The sequence below is a fragment of the Talpa europaea genome (assembly GCF_964194135.1).
Source record: "Talpa europaea genome assembly, chromosome: 2".
Classification (NCBI taxonomy): Eukaryota; Metazoa; Chordata; class Mammalia; order Eulipotyphla; family Talpidae; genus Talpa; species Talpa europaea.
In genome coordinates, this window is record NC_140068.1 from 108,512,318 (window position 1) to 108,527,447 (window position 15,130).

Sequence of the window (15,130 nt, forward strand, 5' to 3'; positions counted from 1 at the left end):
GTCAATGTTACAAAAACAAGGCAAGTCTGAGAAATTGTCAGCCAGATGCGCCTTAAGGAGACCTGGTTGGAACTGAATCAGATGCACTGGGTGGGATCCTGGAACATAAAATAGACATTAGCAAAAGCTGATAAAATACAACTTGAGTATGGAGTTTGGTAAGTGCATCAATATTGCTTTTTTAGCTGTAAAAAAACTTGAGTCATAGGAGCTGTTAACAAAATGGAAATGGTAGGGGATTACAAGAAATCCACTACCTTTGCCACATTTCTATAACAGCGATTTTTAATGTTATTTTAAAAAACTGTTCTTGTTATAGTAACAGGTTGTAGAAGGCAAAAAATAAGATAATTTCCAGTTTCCTCAGGTTTTGCTATCAAAGAACTGGAGAGAGGGGTTCTGGGAGAAAAGCTGGAAACTTCACACACAGAGAAGGCTCCGGAGTCTCCTCTCCTCTGAGCCCTGTTTCTCTGACTCCTCACAGAGCATCTCACCCCCAGGACACCGCCCTCCAGGACCCCCAACTCTGCCCACCTCAGCCCCCGCCCCATCCTGGCGGCTCCACCAGAATCCGGAGCAGCGCGGCAGCGCCCCCGTGTGGCCACAGGGCTGAGCACAGGAGCCCAGAGCTGCCCTTTCTCCTGCTCAGCCAGGCCCTCCCCAGGCTCCCTGGGCTCCCAGCAGCAGGACCCAAAGGGGTGCCCAAGTCCTGTGTCAGTGTAAGTGTCCGTTTCTCTCCAGTGGTGACTTTAGATTTAGGGAATAACCAGGTCTCCAGGACATAATAACAGGTTCTTAGGTTCTGGGCAATTCCCCAAAGAGTTTCCTTCAGCCTCTTGGGATGGAAAGTTAGACTCTAGAGTCCCTTTGTTTCTGTTTCCAGGGATGAAAGCACCTCCTCCTGGGAATCAACCTTAATTCTTCAAAAGAGGATGGGGGTCAGCATGGGGGACACTGTGAGGGGAAGGTCTGTGTGGGTGACACGGGATCTGGCTGGGGTTGGGAGAGTGTCTGTCTCACCTGGTGGGACTGCAGAGGGGTTGGCTCCTCTGCATGACCAGGAAACTACCTACATTTGGAGCCTTTTTCTGTCCTTGCAGGGCTGGTATAACCCAAACATGCGCACTCACAGAGGATCATGGGGAGGAGAGCTGAGAGAGGTCAGGTGGTTAAAGGGCCCTTTTCCAGAGCTAGTACATCCCCCCTAGCTCCCCAATGCTGGGGTAGCAGGGAGATTCAGGGGCCCATGAGGAGGACAGAGCAAGGCCTGTGCCACCCTGGAAGACCAGCCCTTGGGTCTGATTCTGGGGTTCCAGGGCTCCACTGCCTGAAGGCGGGTCAGAGTCAGCCCCACTCACAGCTCCAGGTTGAAGGCAGCCCTTCTGGTGTGTGGACACATACCACTCTGAAAATGTGTGAAAATACAAAACAAAACAAAACAGGGGAGGGACAAGCACAAGGGACTATGGTGACGTGGCACGGGTGAATTGGTTGTGGGAATTCTATGGGAACTACACCTGAGAGGAGAAAGCAAACATTGTACAAAAATGAAGACTGATGTAAGATATATATAAATAAATAAAACTATAGCAAAAACAAAATGGAATTATAAATAGAAGTAATTAAAGTCAACTTGATTTTGAAGGACACTTCACAGGGAATGTGAACAACAGCTCATTTCTATCAGGGCCTTGACTGTCACGGGAGCTGTTTCTGGCCTCCACTGTTTCTTGTAAGAAAACAGCCACTGATCACTTTATTGCCTTAATTTTTTACTGGTTTGTACCAAATCACTTCAAACTTAGCAGCCACGCCACAAAGATCTGGCATCTGGCACATTCTCTGGGGAGGAGGTGGCAAGAGGGGCCTCACTCAGAGGCTCCAGCTCTGGGTCCCATGAGGCTGCGATGGGGACGAGATGTTGGCGGATCTGAACGGCCGTGATCAGCGTGGAAGGACCTGCCTCAGAGCTCATGCATGTGGCTCCTGGAGAAAACCCTCAGGTCCTTGTCCTGTGGGCGTCCCCTTAGCTGAGGGTCCACCGTGTGCAGGGAATCACCCCAGAGAGGGACCAGGAGGGGAGCCCAGGTGGGAAGTCTCAGTCCCTGTGAGCCTGACTCTGTGACGTGGCGCGTCCCTTCTGACTCATTCTCCTCACGAGGAAGAGCCAGCAAGTCAGACACACTCACAGGGGGAACTGTCTCCCCTCCTGTGTATCCCAGAATTTGTAGATAATTGAAAGCCAACACAGTCCACCTTGTGGACACTAATTTCCATTCCTCCCATAGACAAAATAAACTCCCTCCCATCCAAGGCACCTAAAAGTCTCTCCCATCACAGAAGCAGCGTGATGTCGGCATCTCATCACGTGACTCAGGACCACGCAGTGGAGGCTCCTGAGAGCATCTGTGCAGTGAAGCTGTCTGTGCTCAGCTCCTCGTGGGCTGAGGGCTATGACATGAAGGGACAGTTTCCTGCCTCACAGGCCCTCTGTGTGGATACAATGGAGGGACAGGCACAGGGCAACTTACACATTTAAAATAAGAGAAATGGAGTTACACAGTGTTGTTTGTCCATTGTAATGTTGAAATACAGCTGAGCAAACTGAAATCTGTCATTTTTTTCCCCAAATGCCTCCCTCCAACCTCTATCCCCAGAATGTTCCCTTTGCCCACAGTGGGGGAATTCCACATTTGTAGGAGGCAGAGGCCCCACCTTCCATACAGAGGAAGACTTAATTTCCCCAACATTCTTCAGGTGACACAACCGGAGGCTCCCCAGTCAGGTGACCATGAGCAGGACTCTGACAGAGGACGTGGGGACACAGCGACTAGACATAGCAGAAGGCATGTGGCAAAGGTGGCCAGGGTGGCAGTAATGACACCCCGTGTCCTGGGGCCGCAGGGACAGCCACAGTGCCTCAGGGGCCAGTGTGCAGCTGCGGGGGTGGCGGTGGTGTGAGCAGGGATGCAGTGCCCAGTGGAGGGGCAGCGGCTCATGCGTGAACCCCAACCTCGTGGAGGGAAAGGGGTTCTGTTCTAGCATGGGGAGCCTCAGGAGTGTTCTGTGGCTTTGAAAAAAATGAGACCCTCCCTGCCACATCTGCACCCCTTTCTGTACCTGTATGTGTATTCACATTGTAGCTACTACTCATGCAGTGGTTATTGTATAGTACAGTAATATATACATATTTCATATGTATTTACCTATTCACTCCTGGTGGAAACACGTTCTAGTGAAGGGGTCCTCTCAACCTTTTCCTGTCCTCACCTACACAGACTCAAGCATAGTAAACACAATTCTGGAAGGTCCCAGGGGCTTCCATTTATTTCCTCTCAAATTTTAGGAACTTTTAAATTACCCAACAACCTCGTATGACAAGATTAGAAAAAATAACTTAATAGCTGTGTTAGTACTTTCAATAGGCAAGTAGACATTATTCCTCAGGAAAACACAAAGTCCAGGCAGGGGTGGAGCCAGCCTCGCCTCTGCTGGAGCAGGAAAGTCATCAGGGAGAGACACAGGTCAGAGTGGGAAGGGGCCTGGTGGGCAGGGCTGGGCCAGTCTCTGCACCTCCTCACATTATCAACAAGAACATAGAAACAATCAGATGCCCTTTGCAGCAAGAGAAATCAGGGGATCTTGAGGTCACAAAGTAGAGATGAGAAGAAATCCTGTATCACTCAGTTCCACGTGGCAGCTGTCTCACACTGAAAAAAAAAAATAATCAGGAACAAAATCAGGGAATCACATACATGTCCTTAAAATGCATCCTCAAAATGTTTTACTCAAAGCATTCCCATAACCTGCTCCAGCCCCACTCCACCACAGGCCTCCAGGGTCTCACCTTTAGGTTGCTGAGAGACACATCAGGGCCCTGGGCACTGTTGCTGCCTGGGGGAGAACAAAACAGAACCTGGTCAGAGGCACAGAGAGATGAGACCACAGGAGGGACCGATGTGGGTGACTCCCCCAAGGGCTCCATCTACACTGTCTCCAGGGCTCAGGGACCAAACCCTGATCCACCCTTACCTGCAGCCTGAGTGTAGCTTCCTCCTTGTCCTCCTGTGGGAAGAAACATCATGTGAGACTAGGGAGGAGTCAGACCATGAAGTCCTAAAGGAATCCCCTAGTTCTGGACCACAGGGAATTTTCCAGAAATATGAGTGAAAACCCAAGCCAGGACCAGGAAATATGATGAGATGAAAGGGCACTGAACTAACCACCTCTGCAGAGACCTTCCCCTCTGACATTTGTTGAGAATCAGATCCCCATCACCAGAACTATCAAGGTGAACAATTTGTGATTCATTTTCATAAGTACTTTACAAAAATAACAATCAGCTCGAGGCTGGGCAATATGTGTGTAGAGGGTACTTCCCATTAACATGGAGGGCAAGTTCTCCCTAGGACTTGAAAGCCCCCAGTGGACAAGATCCGCCCACTCCCTTCCTACCTCAGTGTTTCTTCCTCCACATCACAGCTGCAGCTCCAGTGAGCACAGCTCCAGGGAGAACCAGGCCAGCAATGATGCCCGAGGTGGGGATGGAGGACTGAGAAGGGGGCCCTGGAAGGGAAGGGAAGGTGAGACCCTGTGCCCCAGGCCTCATCCTGACCCTCTGAGGTCTCTAGAAGGGCTCCTGAGTCCCCTCAGCAGAGCCTCTGTGCCCACATGCCCCTTCTCACCCCATCTCAGGACTCGGGGCTCCTGCATCCCCTTGTGCTGCACGTGGCACGTGTATCTCTGCTCCTCTCCAGAAGGCACCACCACAGCCGCACACTTCTGGAAGGTTCCGTCCACTCCAGGCTGGTCTCCACCAGCTCCGTGTCCTGAGTCAGGTCCTCCCCATCTCGCTGCCAGGTCAGGGTGATGTCCGCAGGGTAGAAGCCCAGGGCCCAGCACCTCAGGGTGACCTTCTGGTCAGAGGTGGGGTGGTGGGTCACGTGTGTCCTTGGGAGATCTGAGGAGACAAGTCAAAAAATTCACACTTTGGGTTTCCTCCATGGACACTGAAGCAGCTTCATATGACCAGCCTTGGAAGCACAAAAACAGATACCAGCTTGATCTGAGAATCTGAGATATCTCCTATTCCTTAGAAAGTTCTAGGTTCTAGAACTCTGGGCAGGAAGATTCAGGTCTCTAAGGAGGAGAAAACTGTCTTTGCTCCTGATCTGGGTAGAGGCTGAATGAGGACTCACATCTCATCTCAGACTGAAAACAAGACCTTGAGAGAGAAACTCAGGGTTCACCTGATGGCTGCTGGCTAAAAAAGATCCAGTGAAGAGTAATTTCAAGGATGTCTCCCCTACACTTCTGGAGATACTGGATTCCTTAACTGTTCTTCAGGAAAAGTATTGCCCTCTGTGCCAGTCTCTCTCCAGTACAGAATATTAAAACCCCCGGGGACTCCTCCAACTCTTGTCCGGAAAGAAAGTGGGGTTCTAACTATTATTCTTTTCCTCCCAGTGTCCAGCCACAGGGGAGACTGGGAGGCCTCCCTAGGGCCTCTTACCTATTCGCTGCAGCATCTCCTTCCCGTTCTCCAGGAATCTGCGGAGTATCTCCACACACCTGCCCTCCACAAAGTTCCTGACTGCCTCAGCCTTTCTGTGCGCCTCCCACCTGTGCTTGTCGTTCTGAGCCACGGTGTCCGCCGCGGTCCAGGAGCGCAGGTCCTCGTTCAGGGCCATGTACTCGGCGCCATCATAAGCATACTGACTGTACCCGCGGAGGAGGTGCCCGTCGGGCCCCAACTCGCAGCCGTAAATTCTCTGAAAGATGTGAGACCCTGTCCGCCCCACCCCAATTTTCCCAGAATTTTTTTAGCTTCTTTATTTATTTTTCAACATACTGTGTTTCCTTTCATTTCTTTTAAAATGATTCAGTCTTGTTCTTCTGTTCATTGATTATGTTTCTCATATCATTTTTTTCCTTTTCTGCTTTGTCTCTTAAATCTTTGAGTGCTTTCACGTTTGAGTATTTCATGGCTATTGTGAATTCTTTATCTGTCAGGAAGAGAAATTTTTCTGTGTCAGTGTTGTTCAGTTCTGGAGACTGACTTTCTTTCAGTGGTGTATTGTTTTCAGGAGGGCTTGCTTGACTATTTGCATTTTCCTTTCTTCCCATTGTTTGCTTCCAGGTTTGTCTTATGTGTTGAGCCACCATGCTACTTGTGCTGACAGGCATGACTTTTGGGCACTGTGGATATATCTGCCATGTGCCTGGGCCACTGTGGTTGGGAATGCGGCTACCCAGTGGCTGCTGTCCATGGGCAGGGCTCACAGGTGTTCCTGATGGGCACTGAAGCTCGCTGCTGTGGGCAGGGCTTGAGCATGGGGATTTTGCTTCTCTACCACCTAGGTGTAGCCGCCAGATGGCTGATGCTGGTGGGTGGGGCTCCAGGTCTGTTGTGATTTCAGTCTTCATGTAGTTGTTGGTATTTGTCTTGTGACCCAATAGGTGGTTTATCTTAGAGAATGACCAGTGTGCACTTCAGAAAAATGTATGTTAGGTTTTTTGGGGGTGCAGTGTCCTATAGATGTCAGTTAGGCCCATGTGGTCTAGAAGTTTGTTTAGGACTATTGTATCTTTGTTTATTTTCTCATGCATTGATCTGTCCATTGGTGAGATGGGGTGTTGAAGTCTCCTACCACATGTGTATTTTCTTTAATGTCTCTTCAGAGACAATAGTAGTTTTTCTAATGTGTTTGGTGCTTTCTCATTTGGTGAGTGTATATTAATAAGTGTTATGTCTTCCTGATGTGTTGTCCCTTTGATCATTATATAGTGTCCATCCATGTCTCTTGTCATCTTTTTTAGCTGGAAGTCTATTTGTAGAATTATTTTCCAACCCTTTAATTTCATTCTACATTTATCTCTGGAAATCAGGTGTGTTTTGTGAACACAACAGAAGATTGGATTCTGTTTTCTAATTCAATGCCCTGCTCTGTGTCTTTTCACTGGTGAGTATAGTCCATTAATGTTTGGGGTGATTATTGATACTCAGAAGTCTGTTATTGTCGTTTTGTGTTATTTGTCATTTTGTGGGTCTATTTAATTCCTTGTTCTGTTCATCCTGTTCATTACTATTTATTTCAATATTATTTGGTTGGGGTTTAGTTGTAGTGAATTTCTGAAGATATTTTTTGTCTGAGAAGGTCCTTATTTTTTCCTTACATAGGAGAGCTTTGCAGGGTAAAACATTATTGGCTGGCATTTTTTGCCTTGGAGTTTTTTGAATATATCATTCCATTCTGTTCTTGTCTGTAGTATTTCTTCACAGAAATCTGATGTTAGGCTAATTGGCTTTCCTTTGTAGGTAGTCTGAGCTTCCCCCTCATCTGTTTCATTATTATTCCTTTGTTTGGACTCTTGAAAACTTTACTACCATGTGTCTTGCTGTAGATATCTTTTCATTAAAATAGCTTTTAGCTTCTTTTATGCCTATTTTCATTTCCTTCTCTGAATTTCGGAAGTTTTCTTCAATTGTTTCCTTAAATAGCTCTTCGGCTTTCTTCTCACCCTTCTTCTTCTGGGATTCCTTCCTAAAGCCAGACACTATACTGAGCAGTGGTTAGTACTGTTTTAATAAGAACTTTTTAATGCAATGCAGTCATTTTATACCCATTTTTTATAGTTTTAACAATTATTTTGTAAATGAACTTTGAATATTGTTGTCAGAAATACTTTTTATAATTTTTTAAAAAGATTTATTTATTTATTTATTTATTTATTTATTTATTTATTTATGCAAGCACTGGGTACAGTCTGAAGTGCGGGAGGGTGAGAGAATTCACCAGAGCCAGAGCGGGGAGCAGAACAGGGAGACTGACGAAGTACACTGCTGAGGGGAGCAGGAGAGGTCTGCGCACCATGTGGGACCCTCGCTGGTGGCCGGGGATCAAACCAGCGCTGCAGAGGCTGGGGGCAGCTTCGCAGCCCAGTGCTCAACCGCTGCACCACCGGGGAGGTCCTTATAAATTTTTTTAAAGATAGCAAATGGCACATTTTTATGTTGGGGACACTGGCTTTCTCCTTGAATATTATTTCTCCTTCTGATTGTCATCCTATTTTTATGAGGGGTTCAAAATTTGCTGGAGATGGCTGAGGAGGGCGAGGTGCAGGTGGAGGACGCGTTGGGGCAGAAAGCCCTGGGCCATGTGGATGTAAAATCTTTTATCCCCTTGAACGGGTTTCGGTGCTAACCGGCAGAGATTCCACGCGGGAAGGGGAGACACTGTCCCAGGTCCCATTGATGGCCTCAGCCACTGCCCTGCCTTCTTCCAGGCTTCCAGGTTTAACTCCCTCCTTTTGGGTACTGAGGAGAGTGTTGTCTAATGATTAGAAGTAATTTATGGAGCTGGTGCTTGGTTACTTTGCATTCTTCCACTTTTAAAAGACTCTAACTATAATTTATGCTGTTTCTCTTCACATGTCAGTGCATTCCCCACAGTTAGGAGCAAAAGCAAAACTTAATTAAACAAGCAGAGAAAAGAAAAATAACTAAATTTATCTGTGAAATACCTAACTTGGCCTCCCCACAGGCTGGCAAGACTAGCCCTTTGCGGCCTATGTTCCTTACCGGAATGAAGTCAGATGTCCTTGCCTTGTGACAGGCTTCCCTTTTGTCAGGGTCGAGCTTGGAGAGGTCCCAGTTACCACACAGGGTTCCTCACATGGGGCGCCAATTGTCTCGTTATAATGTGGGGCAGTGGGATGCAAAAGGATTACTGAGTCCATGTCCAGAACAATGAGAAGCCTAAAGGGACCACACCAAGAAAATGCAGCCACTCTCTCTCTAGACCAGAGCTGGAGGGAGTCCCACAGGGGGAGGGAGGAGTGTGTGTCCTGCTGGCCTGGCCCAGGGCAGGATTAGCCCAGGTCACCCAGGTTCCTGAGCTGAGCCTTTGTCTAAAGTACAGAAAGGGAGGGAGAGATGGAGCAGGGACTGCCTCAGCCCCTGGAGGGAGGTGTAATGTTAGAGTGGATGAAATTAGTTTTTCATTTCTGGAGTTCCCTCATCTTCCCTGGGTAATCCTCCAAGTGCATTAGAGAGAAAATCTCAGGTAAACCCACCTCTCTCCCTTCCTTCCTCAGCAATGATGTGTTCAGATGAATGTCCTGGAACTGATGGTCCACACTGAATGAAATATAGAAAAAGAAGTTGGATTATTGTATTAGCTTCTAGGATTTGAGGTAAGATTTTCCTTTTTACTGTGAAATTTATTTTGTTTTTGTTGCCACTGTAATGATGTGCAAACTGAAAACAAGACTGGGAGCAGGAGAAAGCATTGAATTGAGTTTTCAGAGTACAAATAAAAAAGGGAACAAGAAGCCAAGAATGAAAACGAGACAGACGTTTGCACAGAGTATCCAGTTTAACTCATGACACCCTGTAAATTGTCAGATCCTATGATCCCCTTAACTTAAGACAATGAGGAGTGAGGCTCAGAAGCGCAGATGGGGAACCAGGGCTCTGACCAGCTCAGCCCCCCACCTCCTGTGGCAGCTGCAGTGAGGGAGGGTCTCAGAGCTGGGGACACTGAGAACTTACTATCATCAAAATCCACTGGACAACATCCTGAGTGAGAGTTGGGTTCTCTCAGTGATGGGCGCCCCAGTACCTGCCCAGGCAGCACATACATTGTTGAATTGAATTAAAAAACTCCTCCTAATATAGGGGAACCAAATAAGACATCTGGGGAAAAAATAATATCAATACAAAAGACAGCAAAACAAAATAAAAACAAGCAGACAATTATAAAGCAGAGCCATCCTGCAGGGGAGGAGGGAGAGGGATCAGAGGGAGGGAGGGAGGGGCACAGGGGACTGAGGTGATGGTGCACGGGTGCATTGGGGAAGGAAACTCTATGGGACTACACCTGAGGGGGTGGGAAAGCAAACATAGTTTAAAAACAATGATGTATAAAATATATAAATAATATAATTTTATTCTAGAGAACTGTTCTATTACTCTAAAAAAATTCCTCCTGATGTTGCTCTTGTGGTGGAGGGACATGAGTTGGGAGAGAGGGGAAGTAATGACAGAAGCTGGGCCTCAAAACTTCTACAGAATGACCAATTTCTGACCTCTGCTCAAACAGAATAAGGACACTTTTTCACATCATAGCCCTTGAAATATCTGAAATCTCTGTGAGCATAAGCAGGGCTAATCCCAACAAAACACATGGTTGTTTGCAGTATGTTGGTTGGTGTGAAAGTCCGAACCCGCCATTACCAGAAACAAGAGTCCTCCTGAGCTGCTTTTTGTGTAACTTTATTAATTCATTAACTCAAATGACATATAGGGGTACCACCTGCCAGGCACTGGGGCACAGAGTGAGCAGTCCCAGGACTCTGTGTGTCTGTAACTCAGAGTCCAGCTGGAGAGGGGGCCGGGGAGCACAGAGCAAGGGGTCCCTGACCAGGGAGCTGCTGGTCCTCCTCCCTGAGAAGGTGACAGGTGACCTGAGCCCCAGGGGGAACAGGAGGTGACAGGGAGGCAGTGGTGAGTGCCCTGGGTGTTGGGCTTGGGGAGGTTCCAGGGCTGGGCACAGGCAGGAGCTGGAGCCACTGTGGGTGCTGAGGGGCATGGGCCTTGCCCTGGGTTTGGACTCAAACCCATCCCCCCAGTACAAGGGCGGGGCCTCACATGGGCCTTGCTCACCAAGAGCCTAGAGACTTTCTTTCCCTCAGATGAAAGGAGGTGCAGTTTCAAGTTCCTTAACTGTGTCCTCAATATGCTCACCGGTGTACGGTGAGGTTAGGGACATGGTGAGGACAGGGAGCTGATGCCTGTGAGTCTCAGCTCAGGGCCTGGCACCTCGTGGGCGCTCAGCCCCTGTCTGCTCTCCTGGCTGCAGGGAAAGGGGGTGGGAGAGAAAGTGGAGGTGATGCCAGGCCCTGTGAGCCCTCCAGGCCATGGTGTGGGGAGCAGAGAAGGCAGGTGAGGGTCTGCCACAGACCAGCTCAGCGGTGGCGGGAGATCGAGACAGTCTCAGGGTTGAGTGAGAACGAGCAAAAGGTGGTCGAAGGAATTAGGGCGGGGGACAAGAAAGAATGACACACAGACACACTCAAGGGAGAGTGAAAATCTGAGTGTAATTTGCTCAAATCATTACGCATATTTATACATTTTCAAAAGGCATTAGGTCACACAAAATCTATTTTCCCAGCATAACAATGTTTCTTGTTACCTAGGCATAGAATACAATTTTCTAGCTAATAGTTTACAAGTTGCTAAGCATATGTGGTTACATTTCCTGAAACTGATTTTTACATATATAGAAAAAGTCAGGTAAGAAAATTAATTATGGACAAGTTGCTAAGTTACTACTTATTCAGAAACAATGATTAACTGGTTAATGGTTAAACTGCTTTGTAGGTAATTCCATCAGGCTTGTTTGTAGGCAATGCTCTTAGCAGCCTTGTTTTCAAGCAAAGAAGGGGTTTTTTACTGCAGGCTTATTGCCTAGATTGGGCTTATAGGCTTGTAGGCCTTGTTTGATCTGAACGCCAAAGTTTATTATGATGAAGCCCCTCGGGGACTGCGCCTGTCTTAGGTCGTCAGGAGTCACAGACATGAGGCTGGCCAGTGCCTTCTTTAGTCTGCCCCCAATCTTACCCGTCATTGACTGTCCAGTCCAGCGCACAGGGGAAGAGGGTCTTACGTACTCTATTTGTGAGCATCCACAGTACAGCCACTCTTTATTTCATCCAATTACTGGTGAGCAATGGTGGCAACAGTGGCATTGCCAACCATGGAGGCAGGAGCTGCCACAAGGGTCCATGTTGAGAAAGGCCTGGGGCGCCGTGGGGAGCACAGGCTGGAGAGGGTGAGAGTGTGCGGGGCAGGGAGGAGGCTCCTGCAGCCTGAGCAGAGCAGGTGTGGTCACCTCCTCCCTGAGCATCTTCTCTGCCCTCTCTTTGTTCCCCTTCCTCAAGCAAGACAGTCATGATCTTGGGGCAACAACTGGACCCTCCTGGAAGAGGTTGTGGGAGATTGTGCCCCAAGTATGCTTTGTCTTTGCCTTCATTATTCTTTGCTTTGACTATTCTGTGTTTCTAGAGCTCCACTCTATCTGGGCTCTCCGGCGTTCTCTGCTCCTCTCTCGGCTTCTGCTGGCGTCCCCGTGACACCGCCCTTATAAGCACAGTCTCAGCCCAGGTGTACCCACTTCAGGTGCCCGCCATCAGGCATGCATTCAGGATCACAGGGTTCCCTCATCCATTCTGATGGCGGGAAGGCAGAAAAGCCTGATACCTTTTACCTTACCCTACACCTGGGCATTCCCCAGCTCTGATAGCAATGGCCTTAGCTATCCTGTGGCAGGCAGTAGACCGGCCTGGTGGGCTGTGATAGAGGTGGTGCCTTCTCTGGATGCTCAGGTGAGTGTTTGTCCCTGCTGAACCCTACTGCCACTGTGGTTCCCTAAGGCCATGGAGACAGAGGACCTTACTGTGTGCAAACTTGTGGACCCATTTGGTAGACTCTGAGTGACAGTGGCCTGCATGGAGCCCACGGCGATGAAGCGGGGCTCCCCGGGGCCGGGCCGGGACATCCCGGTGTAGAAATACCTCAGGGAGTGGGAGCCTGGGGGCGGGAGGGAGACCCGGCCTGAGTGACCTCAGGCATCTGGACACACTTACAGGTATTTCACTTATGAATACAGTGCCAGAATTATAATGGACCAATCAGGTTCAAACTCCCTATGGACCAATCAATTTAATCTTTCATAGGTGCCATGCAAGGGTTTTAAGACCATTCAGGGCTGTAAATGAGCCCATCTGATTGGAGCTTGACTGACAGGAATCAAATAGCTGGGCTTATAAATGGACCTATCAGTCTTGAAAGGCTGGTGCCCTGAAGAGGATACAAGCCAGAGCAGCAGCCAGCTTGAGCTACTTGATTAAGTGGCTACAGATCAGATTCATCAGTCCTTCTAGAAAGAACTTTACAGAGACTTCCACAGACTTCAAGACCTCAATATATGTTTGAGACCTTTCCTGAGAACCGAACACTGCAGCTCCCTCAGGCCCTGCCTCTAACATTGCCTGCAGAGAGCACTGCTGACATGCCCCTGGTGTTTCTTCAACAATAAAAAAACAAACACCCAATTAATAAATGGGCAGCAGGTATGAATAGAGTTCGTCAAAGAGGATATCCAGAAGTCAATAGATGCAAAAAATGTTCATTGTTTCCAACAGAGAGATGCAGGTCAATACCATGGTGAGATGCCATCCCCCACTCATAAAATGGCCCAGTGCTGAGACGGGGTGGGACAAAGAAGCCCTGTATCACTGCAGGTGGCAATGTCAACTCAGCAAGTATTATGGGAAAGAGTCTGGATTTATCTTTAAAAACTCCTGGCCTTGGCTTCTCTGCTGGTAGTTCTCTTTCTCTCTGCTCTTCCATTCTTTCTGCTCTTTACTCTACTGGTGTCCTTGTGACACCGCCCTTATAAGCCAGGTGTACCTTCTTATGCATGCCCACACCCCACTCCAGGTGCCCGCCATCAGGCATGCATTCAGGACTGCAGGGATCCATCATCAATCCTACAGGGTTCTTTGACTTTGTAAGACTGCGCGTGCAGACATTAGGAGTTGGCGCCTCAACTCCGTCCAGGGTTCCCAAAGACTACACGGAGCCAGAGATGCAAAAGCAAAAAGGCTTTATTGCTAGCTTAAGCTAGGGCCCAACTCTGCCTGGTGCACTGACACAGCAGTCTCATCAGGTTGAGAGAGGGACCCCCTCCCAGAGCAACCAGCTGTTTTTGTACTTTGTTGACAGGATGTAGGGACTTTTCCCACCTGGGGCAGGGTCCACCCTGATTGGATAGCTCTCAAGGTGCCAGCTAGGTTTCGTTTACCCTTGTCTTGTGGTTTTTTGCCCCGAAACGAAACTAGGGCATAGCTGTGCCCTTCAAAATGTCTGTTTTCCTTAAAATGGCTGCTGTCTTGCTATGCCTAATTCTTTAATATCTTACACAGAGATCCTTAAAGGAAAATGTTTGAGACGCAGTGACCCATAACCAGGGACAAAGGTCTTAATGCTGAAGAGGAGGAGGGGGCGGAGCAAAGTCTGGTCCGGGTTCCCAGGGCCCTGTCTGGGAGCGGGAAGATTACTGTCGGGGATTCCCCACCTCCCCGGAGTTTCACTTCTCTCTCTCTCTCAACCTGTGTCGGGTCCTATTTCCTGGATACTGGTGACTCACCCCCGTTCTCACTCCCCATTGCCTGGAGGTCTCCAGAGCAGCCAATCAGGATACCCGAGGCTCCGGTTACAAAGTCTACACTCGCCAGCCCGGAAACGCGGCTTTGCTGGCCGAGTAGGTGAGGGCCATGGGGCCCGCGCCCCTCCTGCTGCTGCTCTTGGGGACCCTGGCCCCGGGGGAGACCTGGGCAGGTGAGTGCGGGTCGGGAGGGAACCCGCAGCAGAGGAGGGGGAGCTAAGGGACCCCGGTGACAGCAGCGGCTGCGCTGGACCCGGTAACGACTTTTTCCGCCATCGCCGCCCCGTCGTCCCCCCTCAACGCCGCCTTGGCCCCTTTCTGTTCCTCCCAGCCCCCAACTCCTCTTGCCCCCTGAGTCTCGGCCCTTCTCGTCCCACGGCCCCTTAATCTCAGGAGCCCCCTCGCCACCTTCCCTCCCGCCCCGTCTCCCCGGGACCTGCGGGGAGGAGGCTCAGCCCGGGTCTCCCTCCCGCCCCCAGGCTCCCACTCCCTGAGGTATTTCTACACCACGATGTCCCGGCCCGGCCCCGGGGAGCCCCGCTTCATCGCCGTGGGCTCCGTGGACGACACGCAGTTCGTGCGCTTCGACAGCGACTCCCCGGGCCAGAGCGCGGAGCCGCGGGCGCCCTGGGTGGCGCAGGAGGGGCCGGAGTACTGGGAGGGGGAGACGCGGACCTTGAACGACGCTGCACAGCAGTACCGAGTGAACCTGCGCACCGTGCGCGGCTACTACAACCAGAGCGCAGCCGGTGAGCAGGGCGGGCCCGGGGCGCTCACGACCCCACCCCCGCGGGCGGGCGGGGACCCCAGACCCCGGCCCGAGCGTCCCCCGAGGCAGGGGGACCCGCCGGACCCTCAACCCGCGACCCGGGGCTCCGGGACGTTCCCCGCGGGAACCC

At 49.9% G+C, this 15,130-nt stretch overlaps 2 protein-coding genes across 2 annotated transcripts in view; both read left to right on the forward strand.

Moving 5' to 3' along the window:
- The window catches only part of LOC311188227 (patr class I histocompatibility antigen, A-2 alpha chain-like), a gene marked incomplete at both ends in the record, with an annotated part of 424,961 nt that overhangs the window by 153,481 nt on the left and 256,350 nt on the right, over positions 1–15,130 (forward strand). The window lies entirely within an intron of this gene.
- LOC311167850 (HLA class I histocompatibility antigen, alpha chain G-like) overlaps positions 1–15,130 on the forward strand; it is a gene marked incomplete at its 5' end in the record, with an annotated part of 50,221 nt that overhangs the window by 20,886 nt on the left and 14,205 nt on the right. The window contains one exon of the mRNA XM_084228989.1: positions 14,711–14,980. Within this exon, the coding sequence (XP_084085115.1) occupies positions 14,711–14,980 (270 nt within the window). The remainder of the gene's footprint in view (positions 1–14,710; positions 14,981–15,130) is intronic.